Source organism: Puntigrus tetrazona, chromosome 24 (assembly GCF_018831695.1).
Source record: "Puntigrus tetrazona isolate hp1 chromosome 24, ASM1883169v1, whole genome shotgun sequence".
Lineage (NCBI taxonomy): Eukaryota > Metazoa > Chordata > Actinopteri > Cypriniformes > Cyprinidae > Puntigrus > Puntigrus tetrazona.
In genome coordinates, this window is record NC_056722.1 from 11,522,495 (window position 1) to 11,546,018 (window position 23,524).

The following is a 23,524-nucleotide window of genomic DNA, read 5'->3' on the forward strand; positions in this document are numbered from 1 at the left end:
GGTTTACGCCGACATGTAATTTTGTACACTTTAGTAACCGAACTGGAACTTTTGAATACATTTAAACCTTTGAACAATTTGTAAACAGTTAAATTAAAATCACCAGGTATTATAATTTTGTGGACATTGAATTTCAGACACAAACATGGCAACTATTTTGGTGTATGTAATATAATGTATATAACTGAATATCGTATTGTGCTGTACGTGAATATGGTATTATCAGCTGATAGCATCACTGAACTCTTCCATAAATATTTGGTTTTTATTCACATCACTTGTTGACAAATATTAGTGTCATGTTACCTTGTAAGTTAATGTGTAGGATTAACTTATTTTGATGAATTTTTTTGACGAGCTGAATAAAACTGTGTGAAGAGTCCGCCGGCACTGGCATGCATCGGTCTGTTAATAACATGAAAGGTATTTAGTGACGGTTTCTGGCTTTTTGCGAACACTTTCCGCATCTTATTCGCCTTCGTCCTCCGCAATATTAAAAAACATTTCTATCATTTCATCTTTAGCGTCTTCCATGTAGTCAAACGGCTGCTCTGCCGTGACGTTCGCCGCCTCTGATGGCGGATGGAGTGGCTCTGCGCTAAAATCCAAGGGTAACGGCACGGAGAACTTCTTGCAGATGTTGTGCAGGACGCAGCAGGCTTTGATGGTACATGCCACCGACTCGGGCGACTGAATGGAGCCGATGTCGCGCAGGCACTGGAAACGGCTTTTCAAGCTGCCGAAGACCTGCTGTGTACGGCCATGTAGCTGACTGTGCGCTTTGTTAAATCTCAGGGCTGCGTTGCTTTTGATGCGAAAAGCCTCGACTGGAGTCAACACGTGTGCACAACCGTGGAGACTTCTGCTACCTGTGGGGGGGGGGGAAAGACAACACAATATATTTCCTGCCAGGAGTGTATTTTAAATAATTATTTGTTTTACAGCACGGTGTTGCAGGCATATCTATGCATGATCTTTCTAGAATAACAGTGAGTGCTCATGGGTCGAGCCATTTTTCATCAATAACCAAAGCTAGCGTGTTGATTAAAAATCTGTATATTATGTATTTTAGAAGGATGCTAAATGAATACAATATTGGCTATTCACTTCACTTATATGTATGCAAGATTTAGTCCTACGCAGTTTACTATTTGATGAAACTATCATAGTTATTTAAGCCCAAATGCCACCTACAGGTCTATTATGTGAAATGTAGGATTTTGTTATCAATTATGCAGCATTATGAAAGTGTCAAGCCTGCATTCATTTGATCAGATTTTGCTCAATATTGTGAAATATTATTACAGTTTAAAAGAATGTGTTTTAATGTGCATCTAATTATACTATTTTATTAAAATATAATTTATTTCTACGATTCAAAGCTGAAATTTCCTATCATTATTTTCTATTCCACTCCATTATTCAGAAATCATTCTAATATGATAATTAATTTTACATTTAAATTTTATTTATTTAGTTAAACCTGTGATACCGTTTTGGGGAGCATTAGATCTGAGTGTCCGATTTTTTTCGGATCAAAATATATTCACAGTCATTTTACATTTTTATTTTAAATATTTTTACGTTTTTGTGATAACAATTGTCAACCTATGACTGAAATAATTTTCCATAGGCATTCAGGGAAACAACAAACCAAGCTGTGCCGTGAGCCTTAAATAACTTTTGACCTCTAAAAATGCTATTCTTTAGGGTCAATATTATTATTACTTTTTTGGTAACACTTCCTTCACCTTTACCCTAACCCTAGTTACGTGATGTAGCTAATTAATACTTCAACGTATAATTACGATGCAAACAGGAAGCTCACTTTTTCCCCTCAGAAAAGTAAACAGGATACATTCTGAAGTACGAGAAGTTTTATTCCGTTTCTCAACTTACCCACAACCCACGTGTGACCGTGTTGAAATATACTGAACTGCCTGCCAATGTCCGAGTTCTCCCAAACAGTGTGTTCCGGAGTTCCTCCGGGACAGCACTGCTCCAGACTCAAGAGATTCCCGTCCACGTCGAATATAACCTGCATCATCACCGAATGATAGCCCAGAGTGTTCATATACATGTTCTCCTCCCCGAGTGGAGGGCTCACCTTCACGTGCAGGTAGCCCAGCACTCCCACCACGTGCGGGACGCCGCTCAGGTTCTTAAAGGCTTGAGCGGCACCCATGCGGTCGTTATAACTGTTCGGGAACGTGATAAAATCGGGACTCATGTCTGCTAAGAGTTGAGTGACGGTTTTCACCGCCTCGCCCGCTGCAGTCTGATCTAGCCCCAGCAGGTCTGTGGTTTTACTGCACAGAGACCCTTGTGCGTAGCAGGCGAGCGCGGCCAGAATGTTGGGTTCCGCGGAGGTCGGGCTGTGGCCGGATACAAACAGGTCCTTCTTTAAACGGGCCTGGATGAAATCGACAATGAAACGCAAACACTGGCGACTGAAATGCAATGTATCGGTAATAAAGAGATCATCCAATCCGTCCAGGACACTGTGTGTCTCGGACTCAGAGATGGGTTCACTCACGCTGGGATGTTTGCCTTGTATTGTGTTGCTGATGCTGATGCTGGGCGATGATGAGTTGCTACACAGTCCGTTTGTAAATAAATCATCCTGGACAGCAAACCATAGCGCTCCAGCTAAAGACATCATGAGCAGCTAAATAAAAATAATAAACTGTAAAAATCTTCCTTTCGGTTTTTTTTTTTTAAATAGATGTTTGTTTGGCCGTTGCTCGGGATTATAGTGGCGGGACGATAAACCATCAGATAAATTAACCCATAAATAATCAAGTATAATTGAATAAAATAAAGAGCAAGCGTTCCTTAACCCAGCTCTTTTGCATTATGTCAGTATATACGTCTGACCGCCAGCCAATGTAATTAAAAGCCTACATTTTAACTGCAACTTCGAAACGTGTCTGAGTTTATAGTGGTTAAACAACCGGGTCATGTGACATTTTAGTTTTCATAATAAAAGTCCCACTGACAGCGAAATGCAAATTAACTACAAACATGGATTTACGTATTACACATGATTTACTTTGACAAACTATTAGTTTAATATTTATATGTGTATATTTTGTATATTTTACAGCATATGCTTCTGTTTTATTAAAATTCTAAATTATTAAATTTGTTCAAATTAACTTTAAAATTTCGTTTATTCTTTTGTTGCAAGGTCCATTTACCGTTTGGTGTCATTTCTTGGTAAGGTTTGAACTGAAGTATAGGGTGTGAGTGTTGCAGTACACACGTTTGTAATTTATTGGCGTTGTCTGGGTGACTTTTAGATTGGTATAACGTCAAACCGTGAAGTTCCACACAATCTGCCACTATAAACTAAGCAAAACAACACATTAAAGGCACATCAATAATTTCCCCTACATTATGGCTTTAACCTTAGGGAGACTGTTGGTTAATAATGGCTTCAGGAGGTCAGTTCACCACATTACTTTAAACTCAATGAAAGGACAAAGATTTTGCAGCGCCATTTCAAAAGAAGAAAGAAAAAGCACTGTCCCAGGTAAAGTATAAAATTTCCGCCTTTCCTCTCGTCAGCAGAGGTCAGTATAAACTTAAAAGATTACGTTACATTACGCTTAAAGATTTTATACGTATACATATCTATATAGGTATATTTTCTTTAAAGCTGCCTGGAAACAATCTAGATTTTATAAATAGCCTAATTAAATGTAATTGTCTCAAATTGTCCGGGTTCAAGGTACAGTAAGTTTATAGTCTCCCTTTGTGGAGGGGGCTCTGATGTTCGCTAACTACTACTGGCCAATCACCTGTGACTTATAAACTGCGTGTAAGTTGGACTTCAGAAACAGTACAATGGGTGAATAGCCTTTTGTCGTTGTTTATATTCGACATAAATACAATTTTTCATATAATGTCAGCTATTACAGTGCGTGTATGTGGTTGCAAACAGATTAGTAACAGATCTAGGCTATTCAATATTTATAATTTTTTTAGCGTGTGCAATTCTTAAAATTTAATTCTGGAGTAATGGCTGCTGAAAATTCAGCTTTGCAATAACAGGAATTACAATCACATTTGGTCACAATTTTATTAAAAGCGACTTGAGGACAATGAAAGCAATCAAAATCAGCAAAAGAGCAATGATATGCAAGCGCTATAACAAATCTCATTTAGCCTAACGTAAATACATTTATTAAATAAATTACATTTAAATAATAATGGTGTATTTAACTCAAAATTTAAAATGTACTGTAATATTGCTTCACAATATTTATTTTAATCAGATAAATGCAACATTGAGTGCATAAGAATTATAAAAAATTATGTGCGTGTTATTGCATTACAAATATCAAAGCAAATATTTTTTCGTGCAGGTGGGACGGTCATTTCTGAGAGGAGGGGTACTGTGATGCTTATTGGAATTAACCGTCCTGAAGCGCGTAATGCAGTAAATCAAGAAACTGCTCAGAGACTGACTGAGGAGCTCTCGGCCTTTGACCAAGACAATAGCCTTAATGTGGCAGTGCTTTATGGAATAGGTAAGTTTGCTTAAACACTACTATTGGTGTACTTGTGGTTAGTGAAAAGAATCAATATCTCATCTGACTGAGCTGTAAAGCAAAGAAATAGCTTAAACGTTCACTTTTCCCTGATTCCTCATCAACCAACCCCCTGTTAAAACCTTTAACTAAGTGGGCACCACATGGCTACAAGAGTCCTGTGTTATGTCAAAGCCTGTGATGGCAATATTACCACACTGAACACAATTACCCTAGGCCATCAAATTGCACACCCTCAATAGAAATAATTTGTTCAACCTGGATCAACCATCTCTGCTTGAATTTTCTAAATCACCTTTATAACGAGTGAAATGAGCGGTTTTGCTCTCTCTCACACTTTAAACGTGGAGCCCAGCCAGAGGACCGTCTGCAGGTGAACTGAACGCAGTAGATAACATTACATAGACAACAACATAAAAAATGTGCGACGACAGTAATTGCTTGGGTTTTGAAGAGGTGAATGAGCGCCAGAGGTAATGATGGCCACACAAGAACTCCATTATTTCACCCAAACACAGGTTCAGGTCTGTTAACATCTACCATGGACTCTTAAAGGGACATTAAAACGCAATTGAGCACATGCAATGTCACTTACTGGTCTAGATTTTACTAGTCCATTAGGAAGCCATTACGAAAATTGAATTACAGCTAAATTATGAATAATTGCTATTTATTGCTTAGTTCAAGCTGTGATGTTAAATGTACAATGTTAAAGTACGCTGAAGGACTGTTTTAACTGGTAATTTTTCTCTGAAATAAATTATAATTTGGAAGTTTAAAATAACCCTTGCAATTAGAACGTATTCTCTCGTGAAAAAAAGTGCATTTGATTGTGGTAAATGGGTAAATGTAGTGTCGTATAATATAAGTTTTGATACAATAAAATAAAATAAAACTTAAGTTTATTAAAACAAAATAAAACTTTAATGACTTTTTTTACACACTTAAGTAATAAGTACACAGAAGTACACTTTTTAATAACGGCAAACTAAAAGTTCTGTAAAAAACATTGCGTTTTAAAGAAATACACTTATCTTGACAATGTACCTAAGCGTATGAATAATTTTATTAAACAATACATATATGTACCACTTTATGCCTTTGTTGCAGTTTAATTTCACAAATAATAATACTTGCTAATACTTAATAAATTACTTAATACTTACTGATAATTACTTACTTTTTACGCACAAATTATTACCATATTGAATACATGTAACATATATTTTGGGTGATCTATGATTTTAAGTCCTACTTAAGCGGACCAAAAACACCTCTAAAGTTCAGCAGTTTGGAATTAGTACAAATTATATTTTAAATTGCAATTAATGTGTAATTAATTAATTTTGCACTCGAGTATATTCTTTTGAAGAATATTATATATGTAATGAGTCTTCTTTTTGACAGTATTCTAAAGTGCACTTCTTTTTCACAAGGCTTGCCTTGTAAGTTAAATAATCAAGTGGTTTGTTTCAGGAGGGACTTTCTGTGCTGGTTTTGATCTGAAGGAGTTGGCCCAGACTTCTGGTTCTCTCAAAGTGGAGCAAGATGTCTGCAGTGATGGTCGTGGTCCCATGGTACGGAGTGGTCCTTCTTAGATGCAGCATTGCCTAGTCATTTAATACAAGTCTGCAAAAATATTGCAATTAATAACAATATTGCAACTAAGTTTCATGCAGCAAAAATAATTTTATGACAATTTTCCACCTTTCTATGACCTTTAATGTATTAAACAGACGCATTAACAGCTATTCGTGTCTACCAAAATGTTCATAATGAAACAAACATTGCAGTCATTGCAACATTTTTATTTCTCTCCTTTACATTGTGAAAAAAAGGCTGGCCAACTGAAAATGTGCACATTTGGTCACATGCCCAGAGCCACTGCTGTTACATAAAACCACGATTTGTTGGTGCTCATGACTACTTCGCTAAGAGAGAGTGAATAACAGAGAGGAATCCAGATCCAGCTCCCTGGTCTCAGTCTCTTTTATGTTTACACTGGACATTTGTCTTGCTGTGAAGATTTTGTAACACTTCATTTTGAGAGTCCACTTTATGCTAACAATATAAGTAACTTTCAGTCATTAGCAGAGCAAGCTGTGAAGCTCACATGTTCTAGACACTTAAAGGAATAGCTCACCCAAAATATTTTACTCACCCCGAAGCTATTCAATGTGTATATGCCTTTCTTCTCTCAGAAGAACACAGTCGGAGTTTTTTTAAAAATGTATCCTGGCTTTTCCAAGCTTGGTAATGCTTGTGGATAGTGGTCATTATTTTGAAGCTCGGTAACTCGGATATATCTTGAAGTACTGCGGTGTAAAGCTAATCTATATGCCGTTGAGGAGTTATCACATGTCCTCTGAAGCAGATCGATGGGTTTTTGAAACAACAATATATATAGTTTTAAAATTATAACATAAAAGCACTGACTGAGAATTTCCGACTTCTTGCCTGACTTCAGACTTGACATAAGATGTATGACAAAAGTCATAGGTCAGTCAAGAAGGATGCATTTTTTAAAAAAACTCTGTGTTTGTCTGAAAGAAGAAAGTCATACACACCTACGATGGCTTTCGGGTGAGTAATAATTGGGTTATTTTCATTTTTTCATATATTCCTTTAACATTTGAATGATAGACCCTCTGGAAACACCGACTGTTAGCAGTCCTACAGCATGGTTAAAAGGTAGAACAGCAATATACTGATGGGTGTTGTTGGTTATAGGGTCCGTCTCGTATGAGGCTCTCAAAACCCTTGATCGCAGCAGTCAGTGGGTACGCTGTGGCAGGAGGTCTGGAGCTGGCCCTTCTGGCTGACCTGAGGGTGGTCGAGGAGAGCTCCATCATGGGGGTTTTCTGTCGCAGATTTGGTAGGCATTGCTTTGTCATTTATTCCGTTTTGCTGCTAATTTGTTTAGGGTTCAGGTGGGAGTAGCTTCGTTTGTTCATACCTACATCTCTTGACCTGGTTTGGGGGGAAAGGATTTGTGGCTAAGAGACTTTTCTTCTAAAAAAAGCAATTTTGAAGAAAATCCCAAAATAAAATCCTGATACTACTTGTTTGGTTTGTTTGAAAACAACACCATTATCTATGGTAACACATAAAATAGTATAAAAAAGCTCATCTACATCTAAAAAAAAAAAAAACTTGATAGAATTATAAATGGACCTCAGAGAACAGTGCAAAACAAAAAAACAAAGGCAGTTAATGAGCACTTTAAAGGTTGCCAGAAGTGGCCAGGTGGCAGTGCCTTGCAAAGAGACATATGGATGCTTACACACATAGCTGTACACACATCATGCATGCAAGACAAAAACAAATGGAACAATAAAAATCCTCAGACATTTTCAATTAGATTAATTTGCTCAACCATACTGCCAGATAATGTGCACATTAAGCATGGTTTTTTTGCCAAAAATGTTTCCAATGGAAACATAGAAACATGCAGTTCCAACTTTTTTTCATTATTCATGTAGTTATGCTTGTTATGCTAGATTTTTGGTAATCAAGATCAAGTTGTCCATATGGGTGAGCACATCACAGACAGCTTTTCCTGCACATGAGACTACCAACATGGCAATAAACCAAAGAGAATTTGGAGTGATGATTCAAAGCAGTTGAGTGTTGATACACTCTCCCGAATCTGTATATGGCAAATATTTGCAGGAATGTGTTATTTGCCAAAATTTATGCATCAAATGATAATGGACTTTAGATCTTGTTACAGTCTAATTTTATATTCAAGTACTGAGTAATATTTGTTAACGTCGTGCACTTACTATATGTTTAGAGTTACTTACATGTAGTTATGCATAATTAAGTGTTATATATTGTGTAAACTTTACAGTCCCTGAGCTCATTCTCTCAAAATGCTTGGGTATGCAGAACATGCACAGTTTATATGGACTGCGTGCCTCTGGATTAACATATTTATGTAATACGATATTACTTTATTGCACAGTGGTACTTGAAGGATTCTATAAATGGCTGTATTATGAGTAAATGTAATCCAAAATAGAAAATTAATTATGGCAGTGTTAAATTATTGTGGACAGACTTTGCAGTACATAGCAAGAGAAGAGAAATTTGATGCAGTTTCATTCTGCATGTACTAGTTTCTCTATGCTACAAATATGACCACAGTGTGTATAAATATGCCAGCAGTGCTATAATTTACTGCCAGGCACTGATTTTTCCAGCTGCTCGTTTAAGAGCCATCATCATGACCCTCTCTTTCATTAAACCAAGCATCCGGGCATTGCCCGCATGTTCCTGTGAACCCGTTCCTCAGACTGTCTGCCTCTACGGTACTCGAGCCACCCAGGAAGACACGACGCCTACTGTCTTCAAGTCCGTACCGGTGCTCTACAGTAATGGTTAATTTCATTTCATAATTTCAGTTTCACTCTACAGTAATGGTTCATTTCAAATGTTGATGCTTACTAAGACAATTGTCTGCATTATTATTGTTCTCGTTTAAGGCTTTGATCAAACCTATAACACTTATGTGGCATGTTAGAAATTATAATCCATTATATATCCAAGTTTGTGGAGAGTGGAAGCTCAAGCACAGAGGCACCAGCATAATCCCTTGCCATTTTTAATAGCCTATACCATAATCTTCTCTGATTAATGTAAGAGTAGCCTAATACATCATTCAGAACTTTAAAGGGTCTATGTTTATTTGTGTGCTCTCACAACATTAAACAAAAAGTTCTGATATTATAAAAAATGCTGTCTCATCTTGATCAGAAGCACTTCAGATACTTCAGAGCCTACATGAAATTACATTTTATTTTATTTATTTATTATGTGATATATTGATGGGCATTGGTAATTATACAAAAGTGCAATATTAAGTAGTCTGTAGTAGTGTTAGCTAACTATGGTTGTTCTCATAATTTCCATGGAACTCTACTGGTAGCGTCAGAACTTGTGAAAATTGTTGATTGGTTGATCGAATGGCCTACACGGTAAAAAAAAATCTGTAAAATTTAAAGGTGAAAAACTGGCAGCTGTGGTTGCTAGAAATCTTCGCAAAAAATATGGTAACAGCATACTTAACTTACAGTGAAATACCGTAGTATTAACTGTATATGTTAATATACCAATCTGTACTGAAATCTGTTTTGTACCTTTGAAATACACTGATAACCACCAAAAGCAGATGGTAATGAGAAATTCATGTGACGAACCAAAGCCCATCGCAAGCAGTGATATATAGATATAGCAATAAATAGAAGGTGCACAGTTTCATTCACACAAACACTAATCACCATCATGGTGAGATTCATTAAACTGAAATATGCAATAAACATTAACTTAACAACATTAGATGTAACATACAACTCTAATAAACATAACCTCCGGCAAATTACATTCTGAGAAATTCAATTGACATTTTTTTCCTGTAAATTTTACAGGAATTTACTAATACCCATTTAACAGGTTTTTACTGTAGCATTTTCATTTTTTTTGTTAAAATCAAAGTCATTTTTTGCAGTGTAGGAAAGGTAGCTTTTTGTTTTAGCAAAATTCATGTCAAAACATCAGCAAATAGACAATTTAATACAATATATAATTTTATTTGATTAACATTTTTGTCTTCTGCATAAAAGTAACTTTCCTGGGTATATGATTTTGTCATAAAAATAAGCTTCTGTTTCATAAACTGATAACAGCTTAACCTTAGCCTGCCTTTTGGGTGCACCTGACCCAAAAGGTAGGTTATTAACACCTGACCACAGTTGCAATCACAGAAGAGTAAAAACATACCAGACAAACAATAGTATGATGTAAGCAAGATTACGACAAACCAAACTTATTGTGGCTGTTAGATTTGTGTGAATAAGCAAGGTTTGACAATAACCAGTCGTATTGAAGGCACTGAGGGTTCCCCAAATAAAATTCAGCTTAGGACCCCATAAAGTCTTGGGCCGGCCCTGATCTGAACACAGAGCTCTTCAGCTGCTGTGGCGGAAAAGATCATAGACCAGGAGTTATGGACAGCTTTTCCTTCTAAAACAAGTTATTGTATTGTTAATACACGTTAAACTAAAGTCTGGCCCTCCCCCTCTGTCCAGGGCACAGGGATGCCCTCTGGCACCAGGCCTGGGCATGTAACATAACCCAAACTACTAATGAGCAATGAATGACAACCTCAAATCATTTGTTTTGGTGAGGTGAGCTATGCAATTAAAGACAATGAATGAAAAAATGGGCGAAAATCCCTTATGTTTACTTATAAGAAGAAACCTGAGCCACATAAAGAGTAGAATATATTGGGAGATCGACTATTGGTAACGATTTACAATACGTTTATTAGTTAAGATTAGTTCCCATTATTTAACATGAACTAAGAATTAAAATAATTGTACAGCATTTATTAATCTTAGTTAATGCTAATTTCCGTATTTACTAATGGATTATTAAAATCACAATTTTTGTTTGTTAACATTAGTTAATGCACAGTGAACTGACATGAACTAACAATGATTAGCTGCGTTTTTATTAACTAATGTTAACAAATTACACCTTATTGTAAAGTGTTACCAGACTCTTTTGAATCTGACCATTAAGTTACTATCTATAACAACCTAGATACTACACGATGCAACTGCCTCCTTGACAGTATTCCTGGACACTTAGTTAAAGATGTCTTTGACACTGTTGGGTCAAGCATTGTGTCGTTGGTTAATGCATCTCTCAGCTCAGGGTGTGTACTTTTAAACATGCCATTGTAAAAAAAAAAAAAGAATAGCTTGTTGTTTTTAAATAACTTCAGTCAATTTTAGAATTTTTTTAAGATGAGTTTCACCTTCTTTTAGCTGTGGACTCTGGTAACTTTGCATTTTTAGTCCTTTTGGATTTGACTGTGACCTTTGATATGGTCAACCGTTCAATTCTTTAATCTAGACTTGAACAGTATGCTGGCATTAAGTGTATAACTCTTGTGTTTAAATGTTTAAAACATGTTCAAAAATGCTTCAAAAAAATTTCTTTTCGCCCTGGTGAATTTTCTACATATGCTGCTTCTCTTTTTTGGTGGCATCCCTCAAACGTCAATAGTGGGCGCAATGTTTTTGGTACGTTTTTTGGTATATTTTTAGAAAATGTCCTTCCACTGTCATGTGGATGGTGTAAAAATTTATTTGCCTTTCAAAACAAATGTCAACACCTAATTTCTGCCATTAATTAATTTGCTGAGAGAAAAAATATGGCTTATAAATTTAAACGCTTGTGTAGATGAACTCGGTAATTTGGGTTTGTATGTTAGTCCATTTACCAAGAATCACTGTGTGATTTTTGACAGTGCTTTTAAATTTGAAATACAAATTAGCTTTGTTGTAAAAGCCAGCTTCTTTCAGCTGAGACCTGCCGCATAAGCAGTTTGAAAGTGTATTCATGCTTTTATAAAGTCTAGACTAGACTACTGTAATTCTTTATATGTTGGTTTGGCTCCGTCATCTCTTCAATGCTTACAGTTAGTCCAGAATACAGCAGCTTGGCTTCTAACTGGGAGTAAAATGCTGAACACATTACTCCAGTCTTAGCTTCACTACACTGGCTTCTTGTCCACTTCAGGATTGATTTCAAGATTTTATTGTTTGTTTTTAAGATTTTAAATGGGTTGGTGCCTGATTATTTATCAGAGCTTGTACATGTCTAAACTCCCATTTAAGGGCTGAGGGCATACAAATAGGTGCTCCTGCATGTTCAGAGAGCCAGGTTAAATAATAAAAATGGCCGAGCTTTTTACTGTTGGCACTTAATTTGTTGAATAGTTTACCTGTTCACATAAGAACTGCTCAGACTGTTGGAATTTTTAAGTCATTACTTAAGACGCAAGGTATTCCTTGGCTTTTATTTTGAATTGAGCCGAGACATTGCGACATGTTTACTGTATTTGTCTTGTTTGTGTATGAGTTTTTTCTAGACATTGTTAAGCACTTTAATCGACCATGGTTGTTTTTACATGTGTTATATTAATAAAATTGAACTGAAATTAACCAAACAGTTTAGTACCTCATAGCAAGTCCCTGTAACAACGCACAACACCATAGCAATGGCGTGCCAGAATTACTGCAATCATGAGATTCTGACCTGCAAAAACCGTTCACATACTTGTAATTTTTGCAATTACAACAGCATTTCATATATAACTTTGCCAAATTATTAAAACCTTTCTTATATGACAGCAAATAAGTCAACCCTCACAAATACAGTGACCAAGTAAATAATGGCAAACAATAGCAATTGACAGGATAAAAATTACTAAGACATTTTCTCACTAAAATTATTTATTTTCTAATGAAAACTCTTTTTTTTTTTTAGGATTATAGGAATCTTTTAGGATTTTCAAAATTCTTAGACGGCCAAATTGTTAAAATTGCACAGTGTGAGCTTGGCTTTGCTTGTAAAACCATATCACTCTCACGCCAAACATCATGTTCTTACATGAAAAATGAACTGACAGCATGCCGACAGACAAGACAGAACAATTCAAACATTTTATATAAGATCATAAAAGTTCATAAAAGATCTCTGTAGCGTCATAGTTCAAACAATCATCTTTTCATATTTGCTTAAAGAACATGAATAAACATGAATGAACATCAAAAGGTATTTTATTTCAACCATGGAAATAAATCAGTACACACCAGTTTTCAAGTTTAAGTCCACCAACGTTAATCTATTTTCCTATCTGACTTGTTAAAATAAAATAGTGGATTCTGTATTATCCTGCAACGGGCCAGTTAATGTTACATCTTCTATTTTTGCCTTTTTACACACAAACAGATTTTTATAACACTAGGCATCATACACTTACTGATTTACATTAAGGATGCACCAAATGTTTGGCAATGTTTGGAAATTATTTGGCAAAAAAAGCTCTTTCGGTGTTCTGAGAGGAGATCACGGAATTTGTGAAATGGCCTCTTAGTAAATAAACTGCAGACCTAAAACATGCACGAGTTGTGTAGCTTATTCAAACAGCGCTGCACGAGCTCGCGATGTATCTGATTCTTAGCCAGGGTTTAAAATCTGCGCTAAAAGAGTGTTACTCTTCAGCTGCTAGGTAATGTTTTTATGCATTTTTAAAATAAAATAAGAACTTTAACTTTTTTAAAAAATTATCTTCTGCTCAGAAAGGCTGCATTTATAAAATAATACATGCCTGTTTCAAGAAGAGGGTCTCAAATATGGCCAAAAATGGTTTTCCTAACTTATTTATTTTAGGTTAAATTGTGCATTGTTGGTGTAAGCTAATTAAAAGTATATATTTAGTTTTAAGTAAATATTTTAAAATAGTTTTGTAATTGTGTTTTTTCTTTCTTTGAAAAAACACTTTGGTGCAGCGTTCCATTTTGCCAAGAATTTAGATTTTTGTTCATCCCTAGACTTTATAAATAATAAGAAAGAAAAAGAGCCGTCATACACTTAATAACCGAGTCAAGTTAATGTCATTCCAATCACAAAAAAAACGGAAAAGTGCACCTTGTTGCTAATAGACGCATGTCAATCAAAAACAATATTATTTTCTAAAATCTACTGAAAATATGTCCTCCAACGTCAACTTCTTTAGACTGTAAATCAGGGTAAAATCAGGGCAAAAGTTCTAGCCTTAAGTGACTTGAAACCACAAACTGTAAAAAAAGATGGACGACACGCTCTGCTTCCTTCCACTATAGGAACTTGAAGCCAAATCTTGACTGCCCCATTCATTTACATGAAGTGGGTGGGATTTATGACGGCAGCCAGCCACTAGCAGGCCATCAAAGCTTCACTGATTATGATTTCAGGGGGACTTTAAGACTCATTTGTTATAAATTTTGAAAAAAAAAAACAATTTGAAAGCATCTATATTACAATATTTTTGTTAATAAACCACAATATTATTGTTGATAATTGTTGATAGAGGGGCAATAAAAAATTTGCTTGCAATAAAAGATCTGAACCATGTCTTGATGTGTGGTAACTACAGACGTGGACAAAATTGTTGGTACCCTTTGGTCAATGAAAGAAAAACTCACAATGGTCACAGAAATAACTTTAATCTGACAAAAGTAATAATAAATAAAATTCTATAAATGTTAACCAATGAAAGTCAGACATTGTTTTTCAACCATGCTTCAACAGAATTATTAAAAAAAAATAAACTCATGAAACAGACCTGGACAAAAATGATGGTACCCCTAACTTAATATTTTGTTGCGCAACCTTTTGAGGCAATCACTGCAATCAAACGCTTCCTGTAACTGTCAATGAGACTTCTGCACCTCTCAGCAGGTATTTTGGCCCACTCCTCATGAGCAAACTGCTCCAGTTGTGTCCGGTTTGAAGGGTGCCTTTTCCAGACTGCATGTTTCAGCTCCTTCCAAAGATGCTCAATAGGATTGAGGTCAGGGCTCATAGAAGGCCACTTTACAATAGTCCAATTTTTTTCCTCTTAGCCATTCTTGGGTGTTTTTAGCGGTGTGTTTTGGGTCATTGTCCTGTTGCAAGACCCATGACCTGCGACTGAGACCAAGCTTTCTGACACTGGCTAGTACATTTCTCTCTAGAATTCCTTGATAGTCTTGAGATTTCATTGTACCCTGCACAGATTCAAGACACCCTGTGCCAGACGCAGCAAAGCAGCCCCAGAACATAACAGAGCCTCCTCCATGTTTCACAGTAGGGACAGTGTTCTTTTCTTGATATGCTTCATTTTTTCGTCTGTGAACATACAGCTGATGTGCCTTGGCAAAAACTTCGATTTTTGTCTCATCTGTCCACAGGACATTCTCCCAGAAGCTTTGTGGCTTGTCAACATGTAGTTTGGCATATTCCAGTCTTGCTTTTTATGATTCGTTTTTCAACAATGGTGTCCTCCTTGGTCGTCTCCCATGTAGTCCACTTTGGCTCAAACAACGACGGATGGTGCGATCTGACACTGATGTTCCTTGAGCATGAAGTTCACCTTGAATCTCTTTAGAAGTCTTTCTAGGCTCTTTTGTTACCATTCGGATTATCCGTCTCTTAGATTTGTCATCAATTTTCCTCCTGCGCCACGTCCAGGAGGTTGGCTACAGTCCCATGGATCTTAAACTTCTGAATAATATGTGCAACTGTAGTCACAGGAACATCTAGTTGCTTGGAGATGGTCTTATAGCCTTTACCTTTAACATGCTTGTCTATAATTTTCTTTCTGATCTCCCTTGAGACAACTCTTTCCTTTGCTTCCTCTGGTCCATGTCGAGTGTGGTACACACCATATCACCAAACAACACAGTGATTACCTGGAGCCATATATATAGGCCCAATGGCTGATTACAAGGTTGTAGACACCTGTGATGCTAATTAGTGGACACACCTTGAATTAACATGTCCCTTTGGTCACATTATTTTCAGTGTTTTCTAGGGGTACCATCATTTTTGTCCATGCCTGTTTCGTGAGTTTATTTTTTTAAATAATTCTGTTGAAGCATGGTTGAAAAACAATGTCTGACTTTCATTGGTTAACATTTATAGAATTTTTATTTATTATTACTTTTGTCAGATAACAGTTATTTCTGTGACCATTGTGACTTTTTCTTTCATTGACCAAAGGGTACCAACAATTTTGTCCACGTCTGTATATATGTAAGTAGAATAATTGGCCCATTGTCCGTTGTACCTTACATATTTATGTTTAATAATTCTTATAATCAATCTGAAAATAATTAATATTAACAGCTCAGATTCTGGCTTGTTGGTATTATCATCCATATTAACACTTGAAACAGGTTAGCAAACGCATGCAACTGCATAGAAACATTTTAAACACTCAGAACAGATGCAACCACCCACAAAACCCTAACAAATGCACCGCAATACGCTATACTCCACTTAGGACATCTTGGTTATGTATCATAGATATGTAGCAAATCCCTGGCAACCACCCACAATACTCTACAAACCGCATAGCAACTTGCTCAAACATACTCAGTACAGCTTAGTAACCTCTAGCAACATCTTGACATTGTGCCAGCAATTTGCAAAGGCAGATGCCACACATTAAAAAAAAATTACTTCTGAAATCCTGAAAAAAAACACAATAGCTTAAATTATATGATATCTATTACACTTCTGATTGGAGCATCTAACATGTAACCAATCCTACCAAAATGTTTTGTCAACAAATTTTATGTGTTGTTTTTGCCGCACATTGGTTGCTGTGGCCATTCTGCTATGATTGAGTTTAAATGAGAACTATCATTTGAAGACTTTTTCTCCCAGAACAAGGCTAAGCGTTCTGACACTACCCACTTATTTCCTCAGAATTTTCCTCACTCTCTCCTGTACTTACCCACAGTGCACAGCAGGCCTTTAAACACCATTCATCTCACATAATAGATGTCTTGGCCACCATCAGTGGAAAGGGTTTATTTTAACATCCTGCTTGTAGGTTTTATTTTACCTAATCTTGTTTTGGCAAGTGAATTTTAGGGCTGTATATGGGAGACCAAGATGGGAACAGCCTAGGGGAATCCCTCGTGGTGAGAGATGAAGAGGGAGGTATGGGGGAGGTAACCCTGGAAAAGGAAAATATGCTACCAAAACTGACTGAAATCTCTCTGATGTGGCCAAATACTTCCTGTTTTGTCTTCAGACATTACATTAAGACACCAAAACTGAAATAAACAGCCCTGAAAGAATGTGAACAAGCAATTCAAGTGATTCAGCTAGTGCAGTTACACAGAAAATCCCAAGGGAATTATTATTTGACTGAGTAAAATTCATCAGTGTGTTATATTCAAAATATACAAAAGTTACATAATAAGCGGGTACACCGTGAATCGGTTTTCCAAACCATGGTTTTGACTTGTCTTGAAACTCTACGATACACCTAAAAGAACTGTTTATATTCAGAATATTTAGACTTGTTTGGGTAGGGACCGTTGTGGAGTAGCCCAGTACCTGCATGATTCTCCATAGACAAAAACTGGGTTCCGACAGTGTCTGGATGGAACTTCACATTGAGGTCTGATTCCATTCTGCTATGAAACGCCCACTTTTCATGACCCAGTCATTGTTTTCTCATCAAGTATTCTGTTTCACTTGGACAGTTTGTTCCCAGCTCAAATGAAATACAGTACATTTATCAGAGACCAGAAGATCTGTGAAATCTGAGTTTATCATTTTTAAGAGGCCCTAACTGCACACATTGTATCTAATCCAACAGCCCAGGTGGTCAAAGCTAGTTGTTCTGAATGCAGTTTCCATTCGTCCACCTCAACCACCAGAGTGGCTGCCAACAACTGAAATGACTCGACCTTTCTCAGATTTTACAGACATTCTCTTTCAACCTTCAGATCCTTCCTTGGCATATAATGCTTGGACTCGGGGATGCAGATTTTATCAAATACATTGATGGATTTGAGTTGTCTTGAGAATGGAATACTTCCCTTGATGCCTTCATTTGTTTTATATGAAAAGCTCAAACTGAAAAGAGAGGAAAAAAATCCTAACTCTTTGGAATAAAATTAATTTGCAAGAGATTTTGTATCATGGTCATGTTGGTTCTGAATATCACATATCTTCTCATTTAGCTGTTTTTGTGTTTATGTAATTGTTTGTCTACACATTTTTTATTGAGCTCTAGTGTGGTAGTGTGGTGTAGCACTGCATTACCCCAACACCATTGTGTGTTCAAGCTTGCATCGTAGGCTGTGTTGGTACTTTGATGTTCTGTGGATACCAGTATCACCAGCATGAACACGTACAGGAAGACATAAAAGTTCAACCACAGGCTCAGGCTTACACAGACAGATCCATTCATTCAGTCAAACACCTGAAGTGAACTGAAATCACCCAGCTGCTAATGCAGGTCTAGTGACATGAAGTCATTCAGTGATTTCTGTAAAGCCATTGTCCCACTTCAATGTCTCCTGTGTGTGAAAGCAAGAGGATTTTACGCAATAGTCAAGGTCTAGAAATAAAGGTAGAGGATTGATTTGAAGAGATGTATGGACTAGTTCTCTAACTCACAGTCACAGCATAGTTAATGTGCAACCTAATAATCTCTTTATAGGCATATTCATCTGACTAAACTCAATCCGTCTTTGCACATAGAACAAGCAGTTCTATGCTGGGTGGTGGGAATGCCTATCCCAGGAACCACCCTGGATCGATACATACAGACATAAACATTCACTCTCGGTTACCATGGCATAGTCAATTGAGCTCAGTCCGAAGTAAATTTTCGATCTGACTGAAACAGGTTATAGTCTAAAATTTTAGCAATGTAAACCCTTAAATCAAACTACAGTCTTAAAAATAAAAGTTCTTCACAATTCCATAGAAGAATCTTTTTTATCTAAATGGCTTCCGAAAAGAACATTTAACACCCAAAGAGCCATTCTGTTTCGCAAAAGGATTATAGATTATAAAACTTTAATAAAGAGATGGTTCTTTAAAGAATCGTGGACTGAATGGTTCCATGTGAAACCAAAAATGGATATACCATGTAAAATACCATGATACCACGATACTTTAAGTGCTAAGCTTTGGGGTGCATATAACAGAATTTAGAGAATCTAAAAATTTGGTTTGGAGTCATTTGGATTGACTAAAAAGAGTGCATGTAAACATAACTACAAATTTTTCCAAAAATGTCTCTCTAGGGCAGTACACTCAGAGATACATGTTTGTACCTTACATACACCTAAAGGCAGCAATGAAGTTAGAACAGGTACAAAAGTACCTTTGTGGGTTTGGACACACTAATTCCTAAACGCACATTTTCTTGTCAAAAGATCTTTTGGATTCTTTCTTATGGTCAGTTGGTCAAACCTAGATTTGGAGGCTCTGGTGATTTAATTACTATTAGCGCAAATGTACCTTCATTCTTCCTTTGGATTCCTTGCATTTATGGTTTCTACACTGCCTCTGCTTTTTATAGGTCCATCTTTTAAAACAGATGCACCTCATCACATCTGGTGTGTCAGCTGCATGCTTGCAGATGTGTAATAGAGATGGAGGACTGACTTTCTGAACGACAGGCTTGAGTAATGGGCTAAAAGAGCAGAGGAAATATGGAAGGATGTGCTCACTGAAAGAACTCCCTCCTACTTCAGCTCAGGCTGCCAGATGTGTAGCGTGTTGGTCTGAGAGGACAGATGATTGGTAGCAGATGTATCCACTCATTATCTCTCACACTCTCAAGCCACTATGAATAGAGCTGCATTATTTCAATAACCCACTACAGCAGAAAATATCATTTATAGAGTATGGTAGTAATGATGCTAGTTTAAATTGGCAGAGATAATGAGAGCTCTAAATGCAGAGGGATTGCTGGTGATTAGACATGTATTCAAGACCCTTTGTGTGTGTGTGTAATACAATGTACATAAATAAATAATAATAATAATTACTTTATTGTGGTTGCACTCCTACAGTATATTATGACAGTGTTTTCACATATCACCATTAAAACATCAATTTCACATTTGTCCAGTAATTCATAAAAATAAAGTAACTCAAAAATCAAGTAAACTTTTTAGTTTCAAGTTTATTTGTCGTGCACTGCGACAAATTTACAAGTCAGTTGCAAATTGTACATTAAAATGGCATGGGTATTCTAACTTTCATGGCATCATAGAGGTCTGAATTTACCCTTGACATAATAAAGCATCTTTTTAAATAAGAACATCTGACCTCAAATTTTAGGATGGTATATGTGCTCATAATTCACCTCCTACCAGTTAACCCTCTGCTCTTCTATGTCTATAAGCCTCTTTCTCTTTGTCTCACACAGGTGTGCCATTGATTGATGGGGGTACGGTGAGATTGCCACAGCTAATTGGTCTCTCGCGAGCTCTAGATCTCATCCTTACAGGCCGACCGGTAAAGGCACAAGAGGCTTTAACATTTGGATTGGCAAACAGAGTGGTGCCTGATGGCCAAGGTACTTATACACTACACCTTAAATCTTCCTTTAGTGTGATATGGCAATTTAGCATCTTCAGCAGAATTCTGGGGTAAAATACTATACAAAAGAAAGTAATACAGTTTTCGAACAATGTGATTCCCTCTAACTGTCCCCACCTTTTCTAGAGCCATGCCACTGCGTCTTTCGATACTGTACTGTATATGTTCTGTTATCTGAACAGTACATGAGCATATGAATCTTTCATCCTTCCACAGTGGAGTTCCCTTGAGGATGTTAACAGATTAAACTAATGTAATGTGGCAGCAGTTCACATAGTCACAGCAAGCTTAGATGAGATGAGCTCAAAGCTGTTTAGAGATACTGTTAAAAGTAAGCACTTCAGTTCCAAAGTGTAGTCATTTGGAACTGGACTTTCCATAGGAGATCTGGACAGAGGCCAGAGCTTTCATGTGTTACACAGAAGAACAAAATGAGTTCATATCTGAAGGAAATGAGTGATGAAATGGAGATAACTTGAGGTCAGATTGTGATCAACAAAAAATAAAAGTTAAGCAGTGTCACATCTGCCCAATGTTTTTTGCTGAAATTTTGCCGCCTTTTGTCAAAGATCTTTTAAACTTAACTAGTAATGGCCCCATTTTGGCATCTTCACATCTAACTGTCAGTCTGTGTTTGTTTGTTCTAGCACTTCAAGTGGCTCTTGAACTTGCTGAACAGGTCAGCGCCTTTCCACAGCTCTGTCTCCGTGCTGACCGTAACTCCGCCTACCACGCAGCCTTTGACGCCTCCTCCTTCACCCAGGCCATGCAGTATGAGTTTGACCATGGCCTGCCAGTCATTGTAGCTGAAGCAGTCACCGGAGCAACAAAATTCAGCTTAGGTGCTGGGAGGGGCGGGTCTTTCTCTAAGAGTAAACTCTAAACTGCCAGTTGAGTGGATGTGAGACAGTTTGTGTGTAACTAAATAAAGCTGATATTACTGTTAATTTTACAGTGCATGGGTTAAAGTAAGTATCGGTTAAAATAACACTTGCACATGGTAACACACAATAATAAGAATTTGTTGTTAGCATTCTGTAATTGTTATTAAACCAGTATGATGTGACAGCTGAAATTTTAATGTGAAATCTGAAAAGGAATGTGCATTTGCCTCAGATCAAGTTTCCATTATCAGATTTTTTTGTATTGCTAATCAAATATATTAAAGGTTCATACTGAAGAAAATATTTCAGGGATTTGTCATGCATGTTTGTAAGTACAGTACATGGGTGGTTATTTTGCCAATGCTGTTACAGTATTTACACCTTCCCTGATCAGCCACAACATTAAAATGACCTGTCCAATATTGTGTAGGTTCCTCTCGTGCTGCCAAAACGGCTCTAATGCATCACGGCATGGACTCAGGAGGTGTACGTGGTTTGCAACAGTTGTTAGTCAGATGGTATGTGCCAATGTAACATCCTCATGAATGCCAGGGTCCAAGATTTCCCAGCAGAACATTGCCCAGAGCATCCCAATGTTGCTTCTTCCTATAAACCATCTCCAGTAATACACATGCTCCTGGTCATTTATCTGGTCTGAAATGTGATTCATCGGACCAGGCAACTTTCTTCCATTGCTCCATGATCCAGTTCTGTTACTTACTCACCCATTATAGTACTATAATAGGTACTATATGGCTTTGCAGTCCCTTGGATTCAGTTATATCATTTTGCTTACCCATTTTTCCTGCTTTCAACTCATTAAATTCAAGGACTGACTGTTCAATTGCTGCCTAACATACTGTAGCCATAGTAGATCTATACTGTAGGGATGGTAAGAGTCAACAATTTGCATTGGTGTATTAGCATACAAGTTAATGATACATTTATTCAGGAAAGTGTGCATCAGCCACAAGTTGGCATTTGTATTGCCATGCATTGTTTCTGACAGATTTGCATATAAGGTTTATATATAATTATTAGTAGATGTACTACTTTTATGATTTTGAAAGTGACAATTTCTGACCCATGTTTTATACGTAGATTGATTTATATGCACTATAAAGCAGCCATGTAGAATATTGATTAACATGGCCGTGTGTCTGAACCAAAGCAAACTATCTGTACCGTAGGATTTCACTGCATCGTAATAGGTGTGAATTGTATCAGCCACACAGGTAACTGCTTCATATGTATCATTAATGAATCATATCACTGGCAATGCATTGAGATGCGTACCATATTGGGCTCAGTTATGCAGATGCACATCCCTTCTTTACAGGTGGAGCTGTGGAAGTTGGGGAGGGATTCTGAAGTGTGCTGTAACTGCTACAGCAAGCCCTAAGCAGGTGTTTAAATGTTGAGCAGCAGCTCATTGTCTGCTAATGTTAAAATAAACCAACTGGCATTTAAGTAATAGCGTGATTATATCAGACTGAGTTAGAACCTGTGGAATGCACCATTTTGACTTTTTCCTTGCAGTGCTCAAGTAAAGACTTTTAAAGTGAGACTTTAGCTAGACAGTGTGATGACAGAAAGTTTGTATGTTAATTGACCCCCCACAGAATCACACACAGGTCATTCATCATGCTACTGACAGCCAACTAGCAACTGACCCTTGAAGAATGGATGAGTTCAAACAAGAGTGCTGCACTTTTGGATTTTTTAAATGCTGCTGTTTACACTCATCCTTTCTGTGATCAGACCGGCTGAAATAATTGTGCCATTTTTTATCATTTTAAGTCAATCTGTTCCGGCCATGTATTTTAAAGTTACCATGAAAACAGACAACCACATTAGCATCTTGCTTTTGCAGATCGTCCAATAGAATGTCATAATTGGGGAAATGGCATGCTGTACACATTTTGCCTTATGGCTGTGTGCAAGTGTGTGTTTAACACTTTCAGGTATCGATTGAAATACATTTACAGAGGAATGCTTAGCTTTTATCTCACTTAACCCACTTATCTTGTTGCTGTCTGTTTCCTTTCACTTCTTAAAATTCTTTCGGTCTTCGAGGTTTTTACCACTTTTTCATTCTTTCTCTACAGACTCTTAAAAATATCC

General features: G+C 36.9%; 2 protein-coding genes across 4 annotated transcripts; one reads left to right on the top strand and one right to left on the bottom strand.

The window, feature by feature from the left end:
• Positions 1-246: 246 nt before the first annotated feature.
• On the bottom strand, positions 247-2,948 carry si:dkey-197c15.6 (putative nuclease HARBI1). 2 transcript variants are annotated; one of them, XM_043225941.1, is made up of 3 exons: positions 2,537-2,948; positions 1,900-2,413; positions 247-869 (listed from the first exon to the last, which is right to left on the bottom strand). In XM_043225941.1, the coding sequence occupies exons 1-3, from the start codon at positions 2,660-2,662 to the stop codon at positions 469-471; spliced, it is 1,041 nt and encodes a 346-aa protein (XP_043081876.1). In that variant the 5' UTR covers positions 2,663-2,948; the 3' UTR covers positions 247-468. The 2 variants fall into 2 exon arrangements, with proteins under 2 accessions (XP_043081876.1, XP_043081874.1); XM_043225939.1 differs by having other exon boundaries at positions 1,900-2,948.
• A 402-nt stretch (positions 2,949-3,350) lies between these two features.
• Positions 3,351-21,703, top strand: zgc:101569 (uncharacterized protein LOC449822 homolog). Of its 2 annotated transcripts, none has more exons than XM_043227063.1 (6): positions 3,351-3,535; positions 4,371-4,535; positions 6,033-6,133; positions 7,287-7,431; positions 20,344-20,493; positions 21,164-21,703. In XM_043227063.1, exons 1-6 carry the CDS (start codon positions 3,400-3,402, stop codon positions 21,397-21,399), a joined length of 933 nt encoding a protein of 310 aa, XP_043082998.1. In that variant the 5' UTR covers positions 3,351-3,399; the 3' UTR covers positions 21,400-21,703. The 2 variants fall into 2 exon arrangements, with proteins under 2 accessions (XP_043082998.1, XP_043082999.1); XM_043227064.1 differs by lacking the exon at positions 3,351-3,535 and adding an exon at positions 3,761-3,853.
• Positions 21,704-23,524: the final 1,821 nt, after the last annotated feature.